Source organism: Biomphalaria glabrata, chromosome 5, assembly GCF_947242115.1.
Source record: "Biomphalaria glabrata chromosome 5, xgBioGlab47.1, whole genome shotgun sequence".
Lineage (NCBI taxonomy): Eukaryota > Metazoa > Mollusca > Gastropoda > Planorbidae > Biomphalaria > Biomphalaria glabrata.
The window spans coordinates 51,115,763-51,142,285 of record NC_074715.1 but is presented as its reverse complement, the minus strand read 5'-3'; the positions used below and the strand labels follow the sequence as shown (position 1 = coordinate 51,142,285).

The 26,523-nt window shown below is 33.0% G+C and overlaps 1 protein-coding gene across 4 annotated transcripts in view; it reads right to left on the bottom strand.

The window, feature by feature from the left end:
- Positions 1 to 840: 840 nt before the first annotated feature.
- The window catches only part of LOC106050417 (uncharacterized), a 51,003-nt gene continuing 25,320 nt past the window's right edge, over positions 841 to 26,523 (bottom strand). For 3 of the 4 annotated variants that reach the window (XM_056030878.1, XM_056030880.1, XM_056030879.1), the window contains exons 9-32: positions 26,281 to 26,418; positions 23,376 to 23,507; positions 21,643 to 21,771; positions 20,881 to 21,012; positions 20,328 to 20,465; positions 19,490 to 19,630; positions 17,549 to 17,654; positions 17,345 to 17,427; positions 16,566 to 16,720; positions 15,388 to 15,475; positions 15,185 to 15,261; positions 14,958 to 14,994; positions 13,297 to 13,394; positions 12,219 to 12,338; positions 10,904 to 11,049; positions 9,936 to 10,071; positions 7,974 to 8,120; positions 6,352 to 6,487; positions 5,912 to 5,985; positions 5,149 to 5,286; positions 4,419 to 4,577; positions 3,938 to 4,071; positions 3,410 to 3,545; positions 841 to 2,619 (exon numbers count right to left, since the gene is read on the bottom strand). In XM_056030878.1, the coding sequence (XP_055886853.1) occupies positions 2,479 to 2,619; positions 3,410 to 3,545; positions 3,938 to 4,071; positions 4,419 to 4,577; positions 5,149 to 5,286; positions 5,912 to 5,985; positions 6,352 to 6,487; positions 7,974 to 8,120; positions 9,936 to 10,071; positions 10,904 to 11,049; positions 12,219 to 12,338; positions 13,297 to 13,394; positions 14,958 to 14,994; positions 15,185 to 15,261; positions 15,388 to 15,475; positions 16,566 to 16,720; positions 17,345 to 17,427; positions 17,549 to 17,654; positions 19,490 to 19,630; positions 20,328 to 20,465; positions 20,881 to 21,012; positions 21,643 to 21,771; positions 23,376 to 23,507; positions 26,281 to 26,418 (2,921 nt within the window). In that variant the 3' untranslated portion in view covers positions 841 to 2,478. The remainder of the gene's footprint in view (positions 2,620 to 3,409; positions 3,546 to 3,937; positions 4,072 to 4,418; positions 4,578 to 5,148; positions 5,287 to 5,911; positions 5,986 to 6,351; positions 6,488 to 7,973; positions 8,121 to 9,935; positions 10,072 to 10,903; positions 11,050 to 12,218; positions 12,339 to 13,296; positions 13,395 to 14,957; positions 14,995 to 15,184; positions 15,262 to 15,387; positions 15,476 to 16,565; positions 16,721 to 17,344; positions 17,428 to 17,548; positions 17,655 to 19,489; positions 19,631 to 20,327; positions 20,466 to 20,880; positions 21,013 to 21,642; positions 21,772 to 23,375; positions 23,508 to 26,280; positions 26,419 to 26,523) is intronic. The other variant, XM_056030881.1, reaches the window with a different exon arrangement.

Genomic DNA, 26,523 nt, shown 5'->3' with positions numbered 1-26,523 from the left:
CTGTTTTTGTGGCCTATGGTTAATGAGAGTGTCATATTGCCAGCACAATGACCAACTGCCTTTACTTTTCCCCAACTAATGTCAGGTACCCATTAGAGCTGGGTGGACTCAAAGGCATCCAAAGATCCCAAAATAAAAAATCCCAGTCCCCGGTTCAGAAGCCAAGTGCTTTACCATTCAGCCACCGCCCCTCCAAGACAATTATATGTATGTATATATATATATATATATATATATATATATATATATATATATATATATATATATATATATATATAACACATGCTAACGCTTTTGTTTACTATAAAAAATTGTAACACCTGATACATTGTTGGTTTTAAATTTGGATATGTAAGCACCATTACATATAAACAATGAAAATGAATGTAAAAACTCTTTATAAATGCACAAATTTCAAAACAGGCTATTGTGAACTTTTCAGTACAAATTATTTTGATTGAAAAAACTCAGTTTTCAAAAACAAAAATCTGCAAGGGGTGTAGAATTACTACAAGGTAGGCCTATGTAACTCTTTATTTTGTTAAAGGTTAAAAATATTTCATTTTATTTAATAGAAAATAGGTCAGCACTAGCAACATTACTCCCTTCAAGTAACCCCACTCTAAGAATTGTAGAGGATTAATGACTCAACTAAATTTGAGACTATTGTTCAGCAGAAAAGTTTTTTTTTTTTTCTAGTCTACTCACTGAGAATAAACAAAATAACATACAAATAGAAAGCATTGCAACAAATGTAGAATTATCTAATTATCTTATCTAAGGTAAGATAAGAATGGATAAAACAATATAATTACAAAGCCTATTCAACAAGAAGGATAATACTGTAGTGATAATATAATAATAATATAATAAGAACATTTGAAAATAAATATTTAACCAATTTGAAACATTAAATGAATTAAAAAATTTGCAGTTGTCTGATAGTCAGCTCTGATCTGAATAATGTCATTAGAAATATAATACATTTTGATTTTTCCAAAGACTAATTAAGCCAAAAAAGTATAGCTTGACTAAACAACCAACCAACCTAACAATCTTGATTTTGATCAGTGGGTTCCCACCAATGAATGCAATATGGCTTCTCAAAAATGCAGGAGGAAAAACGAAACAAATAATAATTTACTTTACAAATTTTAAAAATGAAAGGGTGGCCAGACTATGCACTGGTGTGTAAAAAATTACTTTCCAAATTCAAGTCTGATACATAACATTGCTTTTTAGAGTGGATGTTACTGAAAGCAAAAATTGTTCAAAAAATAAAATAAACATTAGGAAAATGATATTAAAATTATAAGGCTTTACTTTACTTATTAAATAAAAAAATATAACTTAAATAATAATAAAAATACTGAATGATAATTATAAATCTTTGTACAAGAGTTTTTCAAAGCTCTTAGGATTAGATAAGACATCATATTTTCCCTTAAGAGGATAGAAGAAATCACTTGGTAGCCAATGACTTACAAAGACTGCAGCAAATAATTTGAAAAGCAAATAACAACTACATTTGATCTCCAGTGATGACTACATATGCATAAAATGTGATGAAATATGAAGTATAATATGAGGTTATCATTGTCATGTAAAATTCTGGAATCTTAGACTGAAAGGAAATGTATCATTGTGAAATAAATTAACACATTTTACATACTTAATTTTAGTTTTATCTACAAAAGAACAAAAAATAGAATTAAAAAGAACATTACACTTAATTGAGATAATACTATACCATTAAAATATTTAAAAAATTTGAAATAATGTTACTTTTCGATGATATGTTCTCATTAAATAACAATGCTTACAAAAACAGTTATTAAATTTTCAAATATCTACTAACCTTAAAAGTATATTTTTAAAAATAGTCAAAAAGTCTATCATTATGCATGACTAGAAAATAAATACAAATAACAAATAACAGGTAGTATGGTTCAAAGGATATTACAGTTAATAACTCTTTAACAATACATATATATTTATATATACATATAAATTGACCACCTTTGGACAATGGTTATGTCTGTGCTGATGGCGGCAAAATATGTAAGTCACAGATGGGGCTGCATAGACACATAAAATACTCCACTCCTCAATTTACATAGAAGACAAGCCTAATTATTATTACATATCTATTTATATAATTAAACTAAAACTAAATATTTTGTTTTGCTCCTGATAAAGATTCTTTCAATAGACCATTTTATAACCAATTTTTTTTATTAATATATAATACCAATGGCATTGCTTTCTAAATGACAATAGCATGACAGTCTGATAAAGACTTATAATGTAATTTACAATATTGTAGATTTTTGAAGAGAGTAACATTTTAAACACCTTTTCCATTTCCTACACACATTAATATCTGAACCATAATTGTATTTTGTAAGTCTAATGTTCATTACTTTGTGAGTAAATAGGCTCAATAAACATTTACAGATTATGCTTTAGGCAAACAAATTATGAATTGGCATATATGTTATTGTCTTCTTCCTTTTGGTTTCGGCTTTGCGTACTGACGTTGGCACTGGCAACATTGCCATAGATGTTATTACATTGACTGTACTGCTGAAGTATGGAATACAACAGTTTGTACTGAACCTGAGGTAAAGAAAAATCAAAAGTCTATTCAAGAGAGCTTTTTGGAATAGAGGAGGAGAATTTTTTTATAAGAAAAAGACATTGTGCTAATATGTTTATATTGGGTAATTGTTTTTTTGTGAATGTTTTCGTGAGAAAGTACTTAAAAGGATGTGTTGTAATAAAATGATAGTCTTCAATGTCTACTTATTTCAACACAAAGTCTCAATTAATTGTTATTTTTTATGGATTACAGTCATTTATTTATTCTCTGTGAAAACAAAAGAGACATGGAGGTATGTCAGGAATAGCCTTCTGGCATATTGTCAATGCATTGCCACATTCATGTATACTTGTAAATCTTGCACACTAACTGGAGAATTAGAGAGAATTCCAGCAATGGAAGTGAAATGCTATAGAAATGTAAATAGGACGTTTGAATTTCTTGATTTAACTCACACTGACTAGTAATGGCAGAGCAAAGATAAGTTTGTTTGTTTGGAAAATGTTTTCCATGTTTCAGATGTTCCGTCAGAGTTGAAGATAATTCACTTCCTAGTCCAAACCTCCTGCAGGACGACGGGAAATAGCAGTGGGCATGGTATGAATTTGGGACCATCAACAAGTCCGAATGACAGTCCAGCACGCATACTGCATGACCACACAGTTTAGCCTGATACCTCCTCCTCAATGTTTCTATACAGATTGAACCAAAGCATGCAAGAGTTGCATGAAGACTTGCTTTAACAAAATATGCATTTATTAAAGAAATTTTTAATTTTATTATTAAAAGAAAAATAAGAATACTAACCAATGTTGGTATAATCTGAGGTCTCACTGTCTTTAAGGCACCTACAACAAGAGGTACAGTGATGTGATGATCATGGTCCATTCTGTCCAGAAGCAGGGACAGAACACAAGCCAGGCCACTCAGATCAGCTCCATTTCTGTAGAAAGAAGAGTACTATTAGTGAAGTTTGATCTCATTACTTATGGGAGATTTTTATTATTCATATTCCAACATTTTTTATCTAAAGTAAAATATCATTTTAGCTTTATGTCTAATTTGGGAACATTTCTTTTAGTTATCCTTAGTGCCTTTTTTTTTAATTAATAAAAGCTGCAATTTTAAAATGAAAGAAATAATAAAGTGAAAAACAAAAGTATTTATAACTTTTATCTGAGGCAGCCTTAGCAGTGTGAGAATGTCATATCAGGGCCATGAATATTTGTATGATGGAATGATGTGACAAAGGATTGTCTTTATCACTGTAATTGCGGGGACCCCTGAGGTGGTCGCCACACCCTAGGGACACCTCAGACTTTGATAGAACTTTACCGGCAAGTGTAGACAACCTTTCCCACTCTCTGAGCACTATGAGATCTTGCATAAGAAATTAACTTCAGGAGCTTCTCCCCATCATGAACATTGCCAGTGAATTTCAAGTGAGTCACAGTTGTCTCCTCATTGTGCTGGAAAATGTTGAAATAAATAAACTAAAAGATGCTCTACTCTACAACAGGTAATGTTGTGTATATTCATTTAACTTTATATTCTAAGTCTATGTTTAAAAGTGGGTGCACATTTGTTTACATTCATTCAATAAAATAACTGCAAAAAGAATATACAGGCTTCATCTCAAATTAAATAGTATCTATTCAGATGTTTAAACCATTTTTTAATCTTATAAGGATTTCAATATTTTGTTTGCCTTTTTTTTTATATCAGATATAAAAACTAACCGACAATAGAGATACAGAATTGTAAGTTCAAATTCTTTTTTTTTTTAAATCGTAATTGAAATTGCATAAATTCTTACTGTGGATGATGTTGACAATTTTTTCCTTTTCTTTTGAAGAGTTGCTGTTAAAGTTAACTCTTCCCAAGATTCTTCTTTGATTAAGTTCAAAGTCTCTACGATGACTGGTCCATAATGTTGTTGCTGCCCTTTACTGGATGGTAAATAATTCCCAATAGTCTGTGAAATTTTTGAAAAATATATGATTACTAGTAATAGTAAAGTACCTAGTGATTTATTGGGCAGATGGTGAAATGATTATATGTTTCTATTTTCAACAGTTAATGAGGGTGTATGTGGCCAGCACAATGACCAGTGGCCTTTACTTTCCTCAGCTAATATCAAGTACCCATTAGAGTTGGGTGGACTCAGGGGTGTCCTCAAGATCCTGAAAATTCAAAATCCCAGTCCTCACTGAGATTCAAACCCGAGACACTCTAGTTTGGAAGCTAAGTGCTTTACCATCAAGTCACCATGCCCCACGTAATTATTAGATTTAGCTGCATTTATTTTCTTTACTCTTCAATTCAACTGAAATAATTTAAAATGCAAGCAGCACTGTCAACCCCAAACTACCAAACTAATGTAGACACAACCATTTTCAAGTCAAAATATTATCAATTTTATTACAGAATTTAGACTATACAATATGAAGGTAAATCTTTGTCATTTAACCAGATGTGTTAAAACATTTATTAACCAAAAAAATTTATATATCTGTAAGTCGGAAATTAAAGAAAAACATTCTTACTGTATCTGTGTCTTGTAAATCTAGGTCAAAGGCAATTATGAGAGAAACTTTCATTTGGGTAACAAGACGCCAGAAATCTATGACAGTACTTGGCAAGGGCAGCTGTGTCAAATATTGTTGATTTAATCTTGTGAAGCTCTGAGAACAAAGAGAAATAGTTTTCATATTCAGATGTTTTGTTATTGTGAAGTGTCTGGGAAAATAAATGTTAGCCAGCAATCCTTTTGCAAATTTTCTTTACTTTCTGAACAAAAATTAGGTAAACATTTAGGATGGAGGGATCTGTGTCTTAAAATCTCTTGAATTTGATTCTTAACAAGAATTTGAACAATATTACTATGTTAAAGCTTTCATTATTTCTAGCTCTATAGAAACTACATTAGTTTCCCACCAAGTCTAGGTGTCCCTGGGTTCAGCTGTAATAAAAACAAACACAGCACTTATTTACTCTTGATAGCATATCTCACACACTGGCCTATGTCTTTGTCTAAAAACTAATAGTTTTTTTGTCATTCACACATACGTTTCAACTAACATATATAGGTCAAAATAGATTATACACACATTCATTCGTGACAAACTATTTTTAAAAAGAAATACTATTATTAAAATTTAGAAGAAAAAAATCATAACAGTAAAATATCAACTACAAAGTGGGTAGTATTGTAACTTAAAAGGTCAATTAGTTACTTTAGCTTCTAATGAAGTCTAAAAGAAACATTCAAATAAATAATATTGTACCCATATCTGTTTATATACTCACAGGCAATGCAACAGCATTAATGTAATCTCCGTACTCCTTATTATCACTGTGAAGGAATGGTCGATAACTATCTTCTGTAGAGTTAATATTTTATAAAAGGTCATTATAAGATTAGATAAGATAAGATAATTTTATTGATCCAATCAAATGGAAATTTAGTTTGACTACAATTGACAACATCAACGTAACATTATGAGTTAGTTACAAAACTTCATAAATTAAACAAAAACATTGGTTATTTTATGTATCTTGAAAACAATCACAACAAAACTAAGTTGTTATTTTTCCGTTTTAATAATTTCTAAGCTAATAAACTCAGTATTTTCAATCCTCATTCCATTATGATAATACCTAGAGGAGTCTTGGTGCCTTAAAGTATTTCTTTTTATATTGATAATTATAAGAAAATTTAAATTGAATCATTTATTCAATGTACTTACTTGGAAGGATATTACTAAATCTGTTTTTTGCTCTATTGTTTACACTTCTGCTGTTTAAATAGGTGCTTGAGGCACTGCCTCCTGATCCTTCATCATCATCTTCATCATGGTTTTCAGCACAGACATCACAGATTGCCTGCAACACAAAACAAATGACAGCTATCTCAAGCTTCTAAGGTAAGCATATGAATCAGTGAAAATATTAAACAGGTAACAGTTTTGTGCAATTAAAAATGATATCCACAACCGTTGTAAGTAATTTTAAGTTTAACAGTTTACTCTTATGTATATTGTCTTTGCATTATTGATGACAGGTCATTGAAGTTAGAGAAATAATTTGATTCATTCAATTCATTGTATGTATATATATGGTAAAAAGTTGGTATTCATACAGGCCACACCAAATGCTAAATTTGACAAATAATGCCACAGAGTTTAATCAGTGTTAAAGACACATAAGATACCCTCCAAAGGTTAAGCCAGCTAGTCAAAGCAGGTTCTAGGGTGTGGTCCATATTACAGTTAGTAGGAGATACTGGTGAAAATTAGTAGCCAATAGGGGTCCAAAAGTGACCTACACTACACACTGTAGATGATAAGACTGCCAGGCTACCCATCCATGATGCTTTGCAACCCCTTTAATATAATTATTTTTTTCATAGGCCTAAATTTACTTGATAGAATAGACACAGGGTGGCTGCTTGGTCATGAGGTATGCATGCTGACTCTCATTCATACTTGTCAATGGTCCCGGGTTTATACCCCGCCCACTGTCATCTTAGGGAGGTTTGGACTAGTAGTAAATTAACTTCAACTCTGAAGGAACATCCGAAACATGTACAAAATTTTACAAACATTTGTTTTACAAACAAAAGTTGTCCTCAACCTGTGGGTTGTGATCTAAATGGTGTAATAGTAATAGCAAAAAGAAATGCATTTCAATTTCTCAGCAAGTGAAAATCTTCCCAATATAGAAAATATTGACGCGTAGGACGTAATCATCTTCTTTTTTGAAGTAACGTCTGTATTATATAAGATAAGATAAGATCCTATTATGGTGAAACATTTTTCATTATGTCATGCTTTACACAGGAGGCACAGTGGCTGAGTGGTAAAATGCTTGGCTTGGGTTCAAATCCTGATAAAAGTAAAGTTCCCCTTTCAGACCTTGTGGTCTATGTAAAGGTCATCTGTTTCTGTGGCCGCATAGGTGCTCAAAGATTGTGAAATTAAAAATCCCAGTCTACACCAGGATTCAGAAGCCAAGTGCTTTACCGCTCAGCCACTGCGCCTCCACCTGAGTCCACACAGCTCTAAAGGGTACCTGACATTAGTTGGTAAAAAGTAAAGGTGGTTGGTCATTGTGCTGGCCACATGACAACCTAATTAACCGTGGGTCACAGAAACAGATGATCTTTACATCTTCTGCCCTATAGATCACAAGGTCTGAAAAGGGAGCTTTACGCTTTACATATCAGAAAAGATGAAAAAACAATTTTGATGATGAATAGACTAATAAACCCTTACTTTTATAGTCTTAGGCATTCCTACCCAACTATGCATTCCCACCCAAATAGTTCACAGCCCAGAGGTTGAGAACCAGTGCCATGCTTTATAATTACCTTAAATTCTTTTTCAAAAAGAGTTTCTCCTGATACAAGTTTTGTTTCCAGCTGTTTTAAATGTTCCCCAATGTCATTCTGATGAACAGTTGTATTGATGCAGAGCATTGCTACCAGTGCAGCTTTGTGCAGGAATAAATATTGCTCCTACAAGAAGAAACATATCAACCATGTCATACAAGACTAAGGGATAAATGTATCAATTGTAACAGTGCAATTTCATACGGCTAAAAGATAAACATATCAACCCTAACATTGCAATGTCACACAAGACTAAGTGATCAACATATCTACTGTAACATTGAATGTCATACAAAACTAAGTGATAAACATATGAACCCTAACACTGCAATGTCATACAGGACTAAATAATGAAGAAAAAATTTGAAGACATCTTCTAATTTTCTAATTTTCTTTTTATAAAAAAAAAAATAAAACTAGATATAAAATAAAATAAAACTTATGGTTTAAGTAGTAATAAATAAAATATGATTATTATTATTTTCTATTAGAGTAGGCTACAATCTAAAACAAAAATGCTATAAATTTACCCCCAAGATAAATTGTTGATGTATGTTATTATAAGTTATATTCTTTTGTCTATATAAGTAATGTCTCTGGATTTCACTAAGATGCCATATTATTAAATATTAATATTTGTGTTAGTTCTTGCTCTTAGTCAAGACAAATAATTAGATATAATATAAATATAAGATGAAATTTTATCCTGCAAAGTGGTTTGTATTAGGATGTGATAATCTTCATTTCTAAAGAACATCCAAAACTTACAAACAATTACAAAACTTTATATATATACTAGCCTAATATTACCCGCAGCCTGTGGGCCTCAAGTTATGTTTACTAATCTAGTGGATTGGATTTAGATGTATGTTAAACTTAGCTAATGATCCTTTCAAGTTTTTCTCTTTCGCTCTGATAATAAAAGTAGTTTTGCAAAAATGGGTTTACCCGAAGATGATACATTCATATCTATTAAAAACGAAAGGTGCGATAGATGAATAAGATATAAAGTACAATTAAAACGGGTTTACCCGATTTGTTAAATGAAAGGGATTACAAAGTAAGTCAGGATGTCTAAATTCGCAGATATATGGAACGAATTTATGTAAAAATGCTTTTAAAACACAAAATTGAAGGTTAATTTTATTACATAATGAAATCAATAGACTATTTTTTGTATTTTCATGTGTCAAAGTAAAAAACAATCTGCGCAAAGTGTAGTTCTTAAAATTAGATCTAGATCTAGACCCTTTGAATATCTTTTCTCATGTAAATATGGCCTAGATTGATGAAGTCATAATGCTTTCATAGAGTTGGTCACCTTTTTTTTTTTTTGAGGGTCTTAAGTTTGTTTTAGGGCTACATAATACATAAACTACGGTCTAAGTTAGCATCCAAGGAACATTTCTGCCAAGTTTTATCAAGATTTATTTATTATAGCTTTTATATAACGCTACTTTCATGCTTATAGCATGCTCAGAATGCTTTTGGTCCAATCTCATTTGTGGACCGGTGGGGAGGAGGGGATATCTAGGAGTTGGTTTTCCATGCTGTCTTTAGGCGCTCAGTAAACACAACTCTGCCCGAGTCGGGTGTCGAACCTCGAGCCCCCTTCTAGGTAGCCAAGCCAAGCCAAGTTCAAGCGCACTTGGCCTCTCGACCACGCTTCCCAAACGGTTTTGATTTCTATTTGTAACATACATACATACGCCTTACTTTCTACTTTACAATATAGATATATATATATGTATATATAATATATACACATATATATACATATACATATATTTATATATACTTTTTGTAACAAAATAGGTGCCGGTACTCAGTGATTGCCTAACTTTCAACTACTAATAAATTAATAAAAAATACAAGAAAAGTAATAATTTCCGGTACGCCGTACCAGTGCGTACTGTCACCAAAATACATATATTAACTTACTGCAGTTTGTATCATTAACATCCTGTCACTTCGTAGCTTGCTCAGAGTCTGGAAGAAGTCTATATATCCTGTATCCTCTGCTTGACACATGACATTATGTAATGCAATGAATGTTCCAGTTCTGCCCACACCTGCACTAATTACAATAAAGATTAAATGAAAGCAATAGTTCTTACATATTTTTTGGAAGAAGTCTATATATCCTGTATCCTCTGCTTGACACATGACATTATGTAATGCAATGAATGTTCCAGTTCTGCCCACACCTGCACTAATTACAATAAAGTTTAAATGAAAGCAATAGTTCTTACATATTTTTTGATAACCATTCAGCATTGAGAAAATATGATTTCATTGAAACTAGTAAAAAAAAAAAAATGACCACATACATAAAAGCTCAACTCCAAAAAGGTGAAATTAAGCAAGAAAAAGCAAACCACAGTCATTATATTGAAGCTATTATATTTGTTTGAGGAGGCACAGTAGCTCAGCGGTTAAGCGCTTGCCTTCCAAACCTGGGGTCCTGGGTTCAAATCTCTGTAAAGACTGGGATTTTGAATTTCAGCATTTTAATGGTCCAACCGACTCTAATGGGTACCTGACTTAAGTTGGGAAAAGTAAAGGTAGTTGGTCATTGTGCTGGCCACATGACACCATGCTCATTAACTGTTGACCAAAGAAGCAAATGAATTTAACATCATCTGCCCTATAGATTGCAAGGCCTGAAAGGGGAACTTTATATTTATTTCAAATATGGATACTACAGCTGAGGTGCCAACATTGTGAAATTATTTGAACATCCAAACAAAATATTACCTTTGAAATTCTGCTGCTTATTAAGCATAGAAAGTAATATAAAAATAATGCCTTTTTAAGCCTCAGACTGAATGCTAGGTTATAAATGTAAATACTTAATAAGAAACATTGATTGAATTTTAAAACTAATTGAAGGTGAAAGAAACAGTTACCTGCAATGTACAACAATAGGCCTTTGTGTCAAGTGAAATGACACTCTTTGCTCAAAGTCCACTAAACTCCAAGCTGTTGCTGGTACACCTTTGTCTGGCCATGACATAAAGTGATATTGAGTCACGTTATGAGTGGCTTCCCCTGTCTAAAACATTTTAAAAGTATTTTTGGTGGTTCTTTCAGGGAAAAAACATATGTTTACAGACTGAGTAAGAGATGTCTGTTAACGGGGACACATTTCAAATTAAAAGATTTTCTATTAAGTATAATTATTAATTAATGATAATTTTCAAATGTATAGTTTATATGCATGTGTGATTGTGTCAGAAAATGCTGTTATATATATTAAAATGTTACAACAATGCTAATAATATAATCACATATATTATTGCATAGTTTATAAATATTGAAAAGAGAGATTAAGAGAAAAATTATAAATTATATTGCTAGAGTGGGAGGTATGGTGGCTGAGTTGTAAAGTGCTTGGCTTCCAAACCAGTGGTTCTGGGTTCAAATCCTGGTAAAAAAAAAAACTGGAATTTTTAATTTTGGGATTTTTAGGGCTCTTATGGGTTCCTAATGATGACAATCTAATAGAAGGCAGGAGAGCCGCTGGTCACCCACTTTTACGTTTTACAGATGTATGCAAACGCAACATGAAGCTCTTTAAAATCGACACTAGCAGCTGGGAAAAAGTAGCACTGGATAGATCCACATGGAGAGAGAGCATAAAGGAAGGGTCTCGGATTGCAGATGCCATACAAAAAGAAGGGTGAAAATGCAATGTTGCCTGGCAATCACATATGCCCAACCAGCAATCGTAGCTGTGTATCAAGGATTGGCCTCTTTAGTCACACAAGAAGTTGCAAAGGGAAAAGATCGTCTCTCGAGTAGTAAAATGCCACAGAATGGGTTCCTAAAATAAGTTAGGGAATAGTAAAGGCCATTGGTCATTGTGCTGGCCACATGACACCCTTGATAACGTTAGGCCCCTGAAACAGATGACCTTAAGATCATCTGTCCTATAGATTGCAAGGTCTGAACGGGATACTTTCCTTTCCTATGGTAAATAAAGTCTATAATACGGAGATTAAATAGAAAATAGCTTGATATCCGTTATCCTCAAGCATTTATCAAATCAACCTTTATGTAAAATAGATATCATTAATATGTACTCTTTTTTTAAGCAATATCTGTAATTTATTACATCTATAAATAAAAACTATCTTACCAAATTTATTGGCTTATTTTTAATGGGCACCACGATTAAAGAAAAAAAAAAAAAAAATTTTTTGAAACAAAATTAGGACTTACCACTGAAATTTCAAGCTTCCTAATTACACAATCTGCAAAAACTTCTGTATTTATTAGCCGTAATCTAAATTGTCCAATTTCTTCATCACCTTCTTTAGGCCAGTATTGTTCACATTTTTGCTGAAATATTGTTTTGAAACAGCTGATAATCTCTGTGCTTAAAAAACTTGTGCAATTTTTCTTATTATATTGCAAAACAGAAAATACACATGTGCTAAAAGTTCTATATGGCCAGGAATTTGATGTTGGATTCAAGATGAATACTATTTTTTATTCCAACTTAATTGCTCGAAACATTTTCCTGAAATTACTATTAAACATTAATGGCTAAATGCATGTTACAAATAGCCTTTTTTTTTTAGCCTTTGGAAAGTTTTGGCCAGTATTATAAATTAGTTGAATGGGTTGTTGCATGAATGTTCATTAGATATGGCGAAAATTAAAAGGGATATGACAATGTATGATCAAAAAAAAACAAAGCTTTGCTAGAGATAAAGCTAAAAGGACATTATCTTTCTAAAGGCAGTTTTGGAGTTAGTTTATTGCAGTAATTTATTGCAGTGATGCTGACACTGGGATGTTTCCCTATTTTATTGGATTAAACCTGGGTTTACATTTCATATATTAGTTAGTCTGTTGTGATTCAGCAACAATAACACAGCCACCAACACTGAAATCTATATGGATCTCAAAAGAAGCCTTAGAATATCAAATCTAGGCTTGCAAATACGTGATTATTGCATATTAATTATTAAACAGATAAAATCTGAGACGAAGTGTCTTCAATGAACATTTATCACAGAATCAACTATCATAAAAGTAGGAACTATTAAATCATCACAATTAACCAATTGCAGCAATCATTACAAGTATTTAAGAATAATATACTTTATAATTTAAACTTCATTTTTAAATCTGACCATAAGTCTTTGTTCAGCACTTTATACTATAATTAATCCTGAACAAAGTTTTTTTAATTAATTTTACAACTTGTAGTTGAATTGGAAATTTTGATATCAAACTTATAAGAATAAGACTATAAATAAGCAAATAAGAAATGTAGAAATGGCGCACTCACCTTTGCTTCTTCCACTAAGTTGGTTAGCATGACCACTTTATCAACTTTCTGTTCCCACAACATGCGTACAAAGTCTTCTAGAATAACTTTATTTGGTCCTATGGTTTAACAAAGATGTATTTTTTAATAGACAGCTTATACTGCTATCTTCATGAAAATCTACATTGTAACACAAATATATCCAATGTGATACTTTTATGCAATTACATGTGTACCTTCAACATTATACAACTTAAAATGTATGTATATATTAATGAGAGTGTCATGTGGCCATCAAATAATACTGCCTTTACTTTTCCCCATCTAATGTCAGGCACACATTAGAGCTGGGTGGACTAAGAGAGGGCCTTAACTATCCGAAAATTAAATTCAAACCCAGGACCCTCCAGTTTAGAAGCCAAGTGCTTTACAACTCAGCCATATATATATATATATATATACATTTTTAAAATGATTGTTATAAAGATAATTAAAACATATCCCGTGACCATAGCAAACTAGATTGACCTAAGAACACAAGTAGGACATAATCATCTTCTTTTTGTAAGTAACGTTTGTATTTTATAAGATAAGAAGGTAAACAGGTGTCTCAGCAATGAATACAATTCCAGAACATTTTCAGATAGTGTCTTAGATGCCATTATGTCCTAACAGCATGACAACATCTAGCACAATATCGCACCATGAATACATCACTAATTGGAATAGTTCTAGACAACATAGTATTAATTGATGCATCAGTGTCAAGAAATATAGATAACTCTTACACTATACATTTGGCCAAAGACAATCTCAAGTGTGGATAAATAAATCCAAGCATCTCCCAACAGGCAAAAACATCTGTATACCAGTAATTTTAACAATCAGAAGAAAAACAATATTATAATATTATTGGCTTTTTTTCTATTGTTAAATTAATCCTACTATAAAAGTGATTTTTAATATAGACACTATTTGGTATTAGAAGGACTACATAAGACTACAGTTATGAAGTGTTTTTGCCAGCACATTCCCATTATGGAAAAAAGGCATATTTGATGAAAACATTTGAGGATGTCAATATAGAAGCACTACAAAGGTGATCTTGAAGGAATATGGTGTAACAGAGGTGCCTCCGGGAAGGGCTGTAAAGATCGACTCAGGAGCTATTTTTTGCCCTCACCGGGATAGAGAAAAATAGTTGGCAGCAGTTTGTCTTTGAAAGAGTCAGTTGGAGAACTCTCATGAAGGCTGCTAGACATACATTTTAGGCCTAAAGATAAATCCCTTGTCGAAGACAGATACAGAAGATGAAGAGAAAATTTAAATAGACCACCAGTGCCAATCTGATTATCCAAGTGAAAATCTAAAGATGTTTTTAGAAAATAACCTGTGTAAATAATTCAATGCAACTAGCCAATAGTAGAAAGAGACAGTTGGAGAGCTCTCACAAAGGCCTTGGGAAACACATTTCAGGCCCAAAGAAAAACCCTTGTAGAAGATTTATAAGAAAACTTAAATAGACCCCACATTAAATGTGACAAAATGTGCAGGTCACAACTGTTTTTGCATAGTCTTGTGAAACTTTGTACTCATTCTTAATATTAGGAGTTGAAGACACTGCTAATACTATTATAAATCTAAAACTCTAATCAAAGTCTGATGCGCTAATAGATGCCTACCTTGGGAGGCAATAAACTTTTCATTCTTTCTGTAACTCTGTAAAATATCAACAAAACAAAATGTATTTAAAAATAATATTTGACTGTCTCTCTTTTTTAAACATCTAAACTTGTCTAAAATGGATTTACTAAGTAAAGAATTTTAGATGTATAGTAGTGCTTATAATTTAATGACCCTATTTTCATGTATTTTTTTTTTAGTAATAATTACAAGTTTCAACACAAACCTTGACAAAGGAAGCATTTATGTAATCCCCATGTTTCTTCTCTGTGTTGACGCTAAGATGAACTCTGCAGTGATCATCTAGAATTCAGACAAAGTTCTATTTATTATTGAAATAGAAATGCATATTTTTAGTCTGTTTTTTTTTTGCTTAAATGTCTTCATTACTTCAATGAAACAGTCTCTTTTCATTGTTATATAACTTACACGGCAATATATTTTTATATCTATTTTTTAATTTGTTTTCTGCCAGAGAGCCAATATGAGTTGGTGAGTTTGTGGAGGTGGGAATTTTCTGAGGAAAACAAAAATATATTCTTAGTAAAAATAAAAACTGTAATACTTTTCACAACAAGAAATATGTCTAGCTTTGTGTCTATCTTCTTAGGTAGTGTTTTTGTATTTGTTAGTTATCAAACATCACAAAAATATGTAGACTTGAGCTAGCCAGGAAAACCAGTGACTTGGCAGAATTTAAGTCATTGGTTAATATGCATGACTAAATGCATGACGCGTAGGACGTAATCATCTTCTTTTTTGAAGTAACGTCTGTATTATATAAGAAGAAGAAGAAGACTTAGGCCCACTGTTTGTTAAACAATGCTAATGAAATTATTTTTAAAAATTTAGGCTAATATTTCTATTGCCAATTATAACAAATGTAAATGTTAATATAAAAAAAAAAAACAAGTATAAAATTGTAGATTTTCTCGGAGGAGAAACAAAAATTGTTTGAATATGGAAATATTTTGAAACATACATACAATGGTAAATGAGGCACTGTTGTACAAATGCTTTAAAACTTCTAAAATATACAGAAAAGAATTTTTTTCTTATATAATACAGACGTTACTTCAAAAAAGAAGATGATTACGTCCTACGCGTCATGCATTTAGTCATGCATATTAACCAATGACTTTTTTTATCAGCTTCAATGAGATAGATAAATTAAGTTAAATTTTAAATACAAACTATTTTGTTTTTGAGTTTACCCCACTAAACTGAAAACAACTGAACTGTTCATTTAAAGTAGTAATCTATAGGGCAGATGATGTCAGTCAACTTTTTTTTATCACTGACTTTTAACAAGTTTGTCACTAGTCAGCATGACAAACTCCATTACTTTCCCCAAGTAATGTTAGGTACCCAGAGGTGTGTGGCCTCAAGGGTGTCTTAAAAATCAAAAACCTCAGTCTTCACTGAAATTTCAACTCAAGATCCCTTGGTTCAGAAACCAAGTGTTTAATAACTCAGCCACCATTTAAAGACTATTTTAACTTCCTAATGCTAGTTGTGAGAAAGATCATAAAGAAAAAATAAAGAAAATTAAGTTTTTAAAGGGTATAAAATATTTGCCTAAAGGATAACTTTTGCTGTCAGATTACCAGAAATTGTTCTTTGAAAAAAGCTTTATTGTGAGTTCTCAAATAGTTGTGAAGCTTGTCGACAGGCACTCGTGTGTCAGCTATTTCTAGTGCTGTGTTGTAGTACTCCACATCATTGTTTACTTTAGAGTCAGTCTCAACTTCTATTCTGGCTACTAAAAAAAAAATTAAATCAAATTAAGTAGAACATTGCCTCTTTACATTTCAGGTCCACAAATTTAATTTTAATAAAATGTTTTGTATTATATTTTAATATAAACCTAAACATTTAAATGTATCAAATGTGTCAACTGATTTAAATCTAGATTAACTCTTTCTCTCCTAACTGATAATACCAACGTTGATTTCACCAGAATGTGGTAAATAATTACGGAGAGAAAGAGTTAAGGAGCTACAGTAATACAATTCTTAAGTTTGAAACAATCAGTCCAAAGACACAAAGTTGCCTCCATAAATTGTATTTGAAACTAGTTTTAAAGGAAAGTAAGTAAAGTACCCTGTTCAAACCTAATAATCTATAGAGTGGGTGATGTAAGGGTCATCTGTTTCAATGGCAGATGGTCAACAAAGGTGTCATGTGTACAGAACATAAACTAATAGTTCTTAAACTAAAGTCACAGTTGGGTGGACTCAAGAAGTGTTCTAGAAATCTTCAAATCAAAACTCCAAACGTCACACCAAGAACTCTCTGTTCAGAGATCATGCACTTTATCACTTGGCCACCATCCCCCCTATAAAAAAGTTTATTTCGTTTATTTAAAGTTTGAAAAAAATCTTACATTGATTGTCTTCAGCTGCCACATTAGTCAATTTCTGAAGATTTCCTTCCTGTGCATGAGCTGCTTTTTTTGCATTCCTTCTTCTATAATGAAAGAGAAAAAAAAATTAAAAAAACAGCAGCTTAACCCAACTTTGTGTGTGAACAGAACAACATCTAGAAAGCTTTGTTGGCAAACTATTTGTATATTTCTGTCAGGCCTTACCTCCAAAAAATTACACCAAGTAAAATGGCCACTATTATAAGTAGTACAAGCACAATAGGAATAGCAACAGCGGCATCATTTGACTGATCCTCATCAGCAGATAAAGCTAAAAAAAATAAAGAAATTTGTTTAAGTTCAAATATTTTTACAAATGTTACAAACATTTTTAAGACTGGCATAATGAATGTTACAAAAGTATAACAGACTTGCTGTATATCAAGTCATTGGTTGACAAGTAGGAGGTAATACGTCTGTATTTGACAAGATAAGAAGATCACAGAATTAAAAGCTATTATAGATAGTGTAGGATACAAACAAAAACCATGATATAAGCTGTTTATTAGCAAGCCAAAGAATAGGCATCTTCCATCGTAAAAGTTTCTGTACTGACTAGAAAAGTGTCTTCTGTCATTGAAACTTACAGATTGATCAAATAGACTAATAGAAATAAATATGTATGATAAAACAGGATTTAAAATCAGTGAACATTGATACTGACCACTGGGAAGACATAGCCTTAGACCGTACTAGCTGGAGAGAGACTGTGACCAAGAAAGCTATGGACAGTGAGAAAATATGGGCCTCTGCTCTTGAAGAAAAGCATGCCATAGGAAAAATGGCCAGCTCCTCTACCACCAAAGTGAAAGCCACCTTGACCTGCAATATATGTTGGACTGGAGTGTCTCTCCAAAATAGAGCTAGACAGCCATATGAAAAAGTGTTTGAGATGAACCATAGTCATTCTACAACTGAAGGAGGCTAATGATATATATATTTGTTTATTTATTTTTTCAGATAGACAGATATTTATATTAATGAGAATGAAAGAATATCTATGAATCCTGATAAAGACTATAAATTTTGTATTTGAGATTTTCTTTGAGGACATTAAGGAAGCAGAAAACGACTTCTCTTAGAGAGATGTACTTCAAAGGTTAGGAAAAGAAATAGCACCATATCTAGAAATGCTCAAGCAACATGGACATGCGTCAAACAATTAATTATATTGATACAAATTTTACATTAAAATTTAAAAAAAAGAAATCTGAATCTTATTTAACCTTATGATAATATGAGATTTAATGTTGGGGAAGCTAACTGTAAAAAAAAAAAATAAGGGCTTACAATAAACAAAAATAAGTAACCCTATGGGACCAAAGTTTTCACCTTGAGGCTTAACTAGCTATTGTTGAGAATGTTCATTGTGTTCTGGGTGTTGTGTTGACAAAGATAATGTTGATGTAACTATCAATCTCAGTAAACTAGTCCTGATAAGTAGAGCACAGAGCATAGGCCAAGAAGAATGAGTTAATTCACACTGGATGAAATTCTAGTGCATTTATTGCATCAACAAAAGGGAATATGTCCCCAAAAAAATAACTAAATCCAAAATGTTCTTCTGTTTTGAACTAAACTACCAACTAATATGCTATTAACTAGCTTTTTATTTCATACATATTCATTTTTTTTTTGTCATGTCGCAAAAAGTCATGGTTAAAACCAAATAAACATATCCCAACGTTATGTGCCGAATCTAATTTTGACTATTTCCTAACTCCATGAACCTACAAAGATAAACAACTTCAAATATGTTTCTGATGTTATTAGCTATCAGACATCAAAGGAATAACCAACTGCCATTTTTAGACGAGCATGGAATAAAAGTGGTGCTTGAATAGTTTTCTAACTAATGTTACACAAATGTTGTGGTTGTGAGTCCCATGCAGAAGCTAGATTCTCTACAGAAAAATAAGCAAGGTTTCCCATATTTATATTTTACTTTTTATTACATCTTCCAATACAAAAAAAAAATATGGAAAGGTGAAGGATGTAGAACTACTTAATTTACTTTAGCAAAGTTTGATTAGTTTAATAATAATAATAAACATTTAATACATTATATCTTGGTCACAAGGTATGAAAAGGAAACTACTTTTTTACCTTCAGAGCACATATCTCCTTTAAAACCATCTTGACAGCCCTCTGAACAGTTTCCAAATACTTGATGACATAAACCATACCCACCACACGTAACAGAGCAGTCCTCTTTACAGTTCTTGCCATACTTCCCAGACTGACAATCTGAATTGTAGAAATAAAGTTTTAAAACATATCTTATTCATATTAGGAAAATATGTACAAGTTCTTCTTCCCTAGTGCCATTAGAGCATGGAATGGGTTGCCTGAACCAGCCAGGAGTTTAGGCCTCTAATTAACATGCATGGCTAGATTTACACTTGCACATGATCATCTTCTCTTTTAAGGAAACATCTGTAATTTAAAAGATAAGATAAACTACTTGTTTGATCTCTAATGAAAATTATTTAAGTAAATAAACTTTTAGAAAAATATAACGGATTTGAAAGGGAGGCATAGTGGCTGAGTGGTAAAGCACTTGGCTTCCAAACAGGTCCTGTGTTCAAATCCTAGTGAAGAGTAAGATTTTGATTTTGGGATCATTAGGGCACCTCTGAATCCACTAGGGAAGAAGGAGTTCTAGCATATGGAATAAGAAATGTACCTTTATCTTTGTGTCCTTCTGAGTATTTCATTAGGTTTTGTTTTTCTATTTGTAAATTGTGGTTTAGTTTTTCATGTGATATATCAGCTACTTTACTTTTTATTCTTCTGCCCTGAAGTGTCTCTAAGTTTATATGGCTCATTTGTTATAAAGAGAGAGGAAGGTGATTAAAGAGTAAGAGAGACAAAGAGAAGTGAGAGTAACATCTAGGAGTGAGAGACAAATATTAGGTGTAGAAATAATACTGGAAATATTTACCAAACTGGCAAAAGTCCCCTTCTTTGCCAGGTATACATCCATTTTTACATCGTCCATTAACGTTGTTACATACAGTGTTCAAACAAGTCAGATTACAATTTTCTAAGCAATTGTCTCCATATGTATGTTGAGGGCACTCTATTTGATAGATGTATAATTTGATAACTTTTTTATGTTTTACTTATTAGTATACATGTAAAAACTGTAGTCAAAAAATGAATTGATTATAGAAAATTTTAATGAATATGCTGCTATTAAATCTTTGTTAATTTTAGCAGCTAAGCATGATGAAAACTCTTATACAGAAATGTGCACTTACACACACAATAAACTAGAGCATTGTAACATCTTCCCTAGTGCTATTAGAGCATGGAATGGGTTGCCTGAGCTAGCCAGGGTATCCAGTGACTTGGCAGAATTTAAGTCATTGGTTAATATGCATGACTGAATCATCTTCTTTTTTGAAGTAACGTCTATATTATATAAGATAAGATCTGTATTTTATAAAATAAGAATTAACCTATTACAGCTGTAGTGTTTCTATTCTAGTTACCTTGATCACACTTGTCACCTGTATAGCCAGGTACACAGCTACAAGATCCATTTATATTGTTACATGATGTATTAATGCAATTGGCGGAACATTGCAAAGAGCATTGGTCTCCATAGTAACCAAGATTACAGTCTGAGGAAAGATCATCATGAATTAAGAAGTATTGTTTTAAGATGTTTTAAGATCTGAAAAATCCAAAGGAACATCAGATTCTGATTCAATTAGGAATCCACAACATCTTTTTGAAGTAACATCTGTATTATATAAGATAAGATAAGAAATGAGTCAATTAGCTAAGCAAAAAACAAAATTAGGCATTTAACTACATTATTAGGTGAAATCTGTGTAGGCCTATTGGAATTTAGCAATGTAATTGTTCTTTATAATGAGATCACAATAAATAAACCACATCTAGAGATTTGATTTCAAATTATCTTGTGCAAATAAATCTTATTAATGCTTGTCCTGACCAATTTCAGAATGATTAGATTTAATCAGCTACATGAACACTATACAATTATATGATCATCAAACAATTCACATATTTCATTATGTATTATCAATTTACCACAGTCTACAATAACACGGAAGAAGAAAAGAGAAAAGCAAAAGCAAGGCCATCTAGATATGACATGGTGTCGCATCTTCTTAGAAGACTTAAGCCCATGGGCATCAGTTGGTAAAAGACTATGGAAGTTGCCTTTGAAGATCTCTGTGGAGCTATGTCTAAGTCAGTAAGCAGGATTAAGGTTTCATTTTTACCTCGATTACAATGATTTCCTTGAAATCCAGGTTTGCATTTGCATGATCCATCTACTGTAGAACAGTTGTTATCGCAGTTGGCTGAGCAATTCTGATTACAATGATTTCCATAAGATCCAGGATTACATTCTGCCAAAAATAAAATTTTGAAAATTCTGCAGTTTATGTTTCATTCTAGAGTTTTACTATTTGTCAGATTTGTGGGTTTTTTTTAAGAAGTGCAGCTAACACTTAATAAAAAATTAAGATCGAAGAATATTGTTATTATGCCCTAACCTCCTTCAAAACAGCAGGGGATGAAAGAGAGCAGGATTTGAACGTATGACATTTGTAAAGACAGTCCAAAGCTGAAGCTAATATAAGGTAATGCTTAATGGTATAAATGTTGCCAATGTTGGCTAATTACAAAAATGTTTTTGTCATGATTACCATATTTTCAAGCACAGTGGTGTAGCAAGGTGATCGTGGGCCCGGGTTCAAGAATATGATATTGGGCCCCCCTCCCTGAGATTTTGATAAAAATAAATAGCTGCAAGCTTTCCAAGATGGATCTAGGACCGAGTTCCAATGCTAAGCTTTTTCCTGCTTTCTCATTTCACCAAAGACCGAAAAATGAAAAGCTTGTTGAATCTTACTAATGACATTTACATCTATTTGTTTGTTTTGTATTTCTGTTCTATTTTTGTTAGAGATTAGGCCTATAGTATAACAACATTATGAATGGTTAGAAAAATATATATGAATTTAATAGATTTGAATTACTACATTCGACACATTTTGTTTTCGATTTTTTAAAGTGCCTTTATGGGCTCCTGTTGGTCATGGGCCCGGGTTCATTGAACCCCTTTGCGCCATGGATGCTACGCCACTGTTCATGCATATATCACGCATACTAGTATACCCCACACAAATAACATATTAAGTAAAAAAAGCAAAATCATACAATCAACACCCTCATGTACTCAAACTGCTGCTGCCAACTTGCTTTGATTTTTAGGAGAATACAGTGAATATGATACAAGTTTCCAACGATAGCGAAGACAGTGATATTAGTGAGACAGGCGATTGACTGTGGAAGTATTGTATGCATTGTAGTCAATACGTTTAGGCAAATTAATTTATTTGCTTACTTGTCACAATTGATTACTGGTATATAAGATTTTCTGCCACAGACCTTGTGGTTTACAGAACAGATAATGTAAAGGTTATCTGATTCTGCGTACTAAAATTAATGAGGGTGTCATGTGGCTAGAACAACAACCTACCTCCTTTACTTTTCCCAACTAATGTCAGGTACCCATTAGAGCTGGGTGGACTCAGAGGTGCCAAAATATCCTAAAATAAAAAATCCCAGTCTTCACCAGGATTTCAACCCGGGACCCCTGGTTCAGAAGCCAAGCGTCTTGCCACATCAGTACTATTTGTTTTTTTTTCTTTAGGTTTATAATGATATGTTCATAAAGCTTTCTGATGTACATTTAACAACCACACATTGAACTATAGGGGGTATAAGGACCCACCGGTATGTCCATAGTTACCATTATGCTATGTTTATGAGTAAAATAAATTTTGTAAACCCGCACCTTTGTATACCCCGCACAGCTGCCATTCGTTAGTAAAAAGTTGAATAACCCGCGGATTATATGCTTGAAAATACGGGACACACAAGAATATTGAAATAGCAGACATAGCATTTATTCAATACATAGAGTCTTAAAATGTTTTTTTTTTACCTTGGTCACATGTGTTTCCTTGAAATCCAGGCTTACAGTCACATGAACCATTAACAGGAGAGCATGTTTCGTTGATACAATTGGCTGAGCAATTTTTAGAACAACGTTGGCCGTAAGTCCCAAGACTACACGCTGAGAAAATAAGCATTAAATAAACTTAATTTTAAGACTTTCTTTTAGCATAATTTGTTAAATAGTTGAAGAAAGTTAATACAATTCTCTATGATTTCCCTCAGTCGCATTTCATTGAAATATCCTGAAACCCAGGAAGTTGGCTATGGATGGAACAATATTACCCACACAGCAGTTCATCGCAGCTGATGTGTTTAATGAAAAGGCAGGTACCGGCAGCATCGCAGCCTCTACCAGGATGTAGCACTGTGCTCTGTAAGCTACCTAAGGTTCACCATCTCCTGATTATGTTGTAATTATTCATTATAATGAAGTACAGGTTCCGCAAGGTTGTCATTGCTGGAAGTGGTAATGGATATAGGCACACCAGGCGTCAGTGTACGTGTATATGTTTGCAGTGTACGTGTATATGTTTGCAATGTACGTGTATATGTTTGCAGTGTACGTGTAGGCCCTATATGTTTGCAGTGTACGTGTATATGTTTGCAGTGTACGTGTATATGTTTGCAGTGTACGTGTATATGTTTGCAGTGTACGTGTATATGGTTTTGTTTTTGTCCTAAGGTATCTCAGTTTGTGTTGAAAGACCGATGTTTCTGCTGTGTGTGTGTATTGTGTTGTAATATTGTGGAAAACATGTCTCCGTCGATAGAAAGGGAAGGATGTTAATACTTGTAATAGTTATGTTCCTTTGTCGTTGTTGGTTATGTGTCCCTTGTTGTCAACAGGCAGTTCGCCCCAAGACGGCGTCGTATGAAACATACATTAAATGTGTAAGACCCAAATTCCAGTTCGTTGATTTGATGCTTCATTACTGCCTTGGGCAGTTTGTAGCACTCAGTGCTACACCCTAGCAGAGCGTATGTCGCCGCTGACCCCAAACTGGATAAGATAAGATAATTTTTATTGGTCCAATCAAATGAAAATTCAGTTTGACAAGTGACCAACTCAGCGTAACTACTGCAACGATAACAATAGATGCACATACGAACAATATTCACACACGAGACACATACACACTCACAACCAGCGCTTTATGAATTAGGCTTCTACAGAGTTGCCTACAAGTACCGCATCTTGCGTATTTTGTACGCAAATGAACACGAAAATACGCATTTCTCCCTCTAAAGAAAAAAAAATTAAACTAAAAAAAAGAAAAGAGTTCTTGCTAATCTTATATAGATCAGTGAGATCATCAGTGCGTCAAATGCATGGAAATAGACTATTCTTATTGTTAGATCTACCATGCCCGGGCATGCTACCCTGCCTCATAGTGGCCTCTGGGTGGAAACGATCGTAAGAGGAAACTATTAGGCTAAAGGGTAGCAAAACAAGACTCCCGTGGGGGGTGCCTAAGGGGGTGCGAGAGCATCCTCATTGCACTGTGCGGAGTTGTAAAAAAGCTCCCACAACCTTGTCACAATCCAGGCGCTGTTCCTCAAGGGGCCGTTACATAAATGGCGTGTCCCGCACAGTTAGCCTGGTATAGAAAAGGAAAATGACGGGAGTCTTAGTGTACGCGGTCTCTTGCCGCGACTCTGACCCACCCGTCAGACAGAACAGTGTACACTGTTCTCATTCAGGCCGGTGAGAGGGAGCTCTTGTTCACTTTTGATGGCCTAGAGTTCCAAGAGACAAAGGCTCAACTTTACCTGACAGTTTAAGAAGAAGATCTACCACGAGATAGTATCGAGATAGTATCTTTTTCGCTGACGCGCGAAGATTTAAATGTCTACTAGATCTTACTGATCTAAGTAAAGCAGAGTGTGAATGTGTCAGTATATATGAAGTCTTCAAACTGATTGGAAATAATTGATTAATAAGTTCTAATTCATCTAGACTGGATCTATATGCATGACGCGTAGGACGTAATCATCTTCTTTTTTTGAAGTAACGTCTGTATTATATAAGAAGATCTTGATCTAGAAGTAGAGATATTTTACGATGTCAGGCACCTATAATAGAATTTAGGTAAATCGAGATTTAGAATGTGGCATCGTGGAATCTTGCAGCCCCCTCCCCCCTGCAAAAAAATCCTGCGGGCGCCTATGCGTAAATCTATTGACAATACATTTTTGTTGTAATGTTATTTAATGTTTAGGCGCATACACACAGATAGTCCCAACAACATGGCTACAAGAGGGCTTAAAGCTACCATGTCAGATGCAGAAAGGTCAGTATCTAAATACTAATTTTTGTTAGCCTTTGTATTGAATATAATTTTTTATGGGGAAGCTTAAATAAATTTATTTACGAAGCTTTCAAAACCTTTTTTATAATTAGAATAAGAAATATATAGGCCTAAATAAAATTATGACACATACTGACGGGCTACCGGCAACACATTATTCAGGCATCTAAACTGTTATATTTTTTTCAAAGGGGTGCCAATGTGCTTCCATTTTTTTTATTTAAACGACCTTAATTGAGCCCCTAGGCTAAAGCCTCCTCAGGCCAATACACTAACCACTGTGCCAGGGAGTGCTTATGAAAATGAAGATTTTTTAAGGTATCAATTGTTAGTTTCAACAGTTCTCTCTACAAAGTATAAAAGGGGCTAAATCAACTTAAACCACCTTATCACTCAAGTACGTTTTCTTTCTCATGTTCAAGATACCAAACAAAATATTTATTTACAGGAGTTGATCAACTAATTGGTGAATTTTTTTATTGATTATTTTTTTTATATGTTCTTGAAATCACACTTGTGTAACATACTTTAACAAAGAAATGTCATAAAGCCATCCTTATAGCCTAGATATATGCTACTTACTTTCATTACAAAAAGGAGTGGTGTATCCATCAATACATCCGTCTATACAATGTCCTGTTTTAGAGTCGCAAGTATCCTTCAAACAGTTAGGGTTGCACGAAAAGGAACAATCTTTTCCATAGGTTCCAGAGTCACAGCCTAAAATAATAAAAATGTTGAGTAAGTACCATTATTTGATTATAATCACTTAAATCAAACTTTGATGGTTGTTGCTAAATAGTACAGTTAATAATAATAAGAATT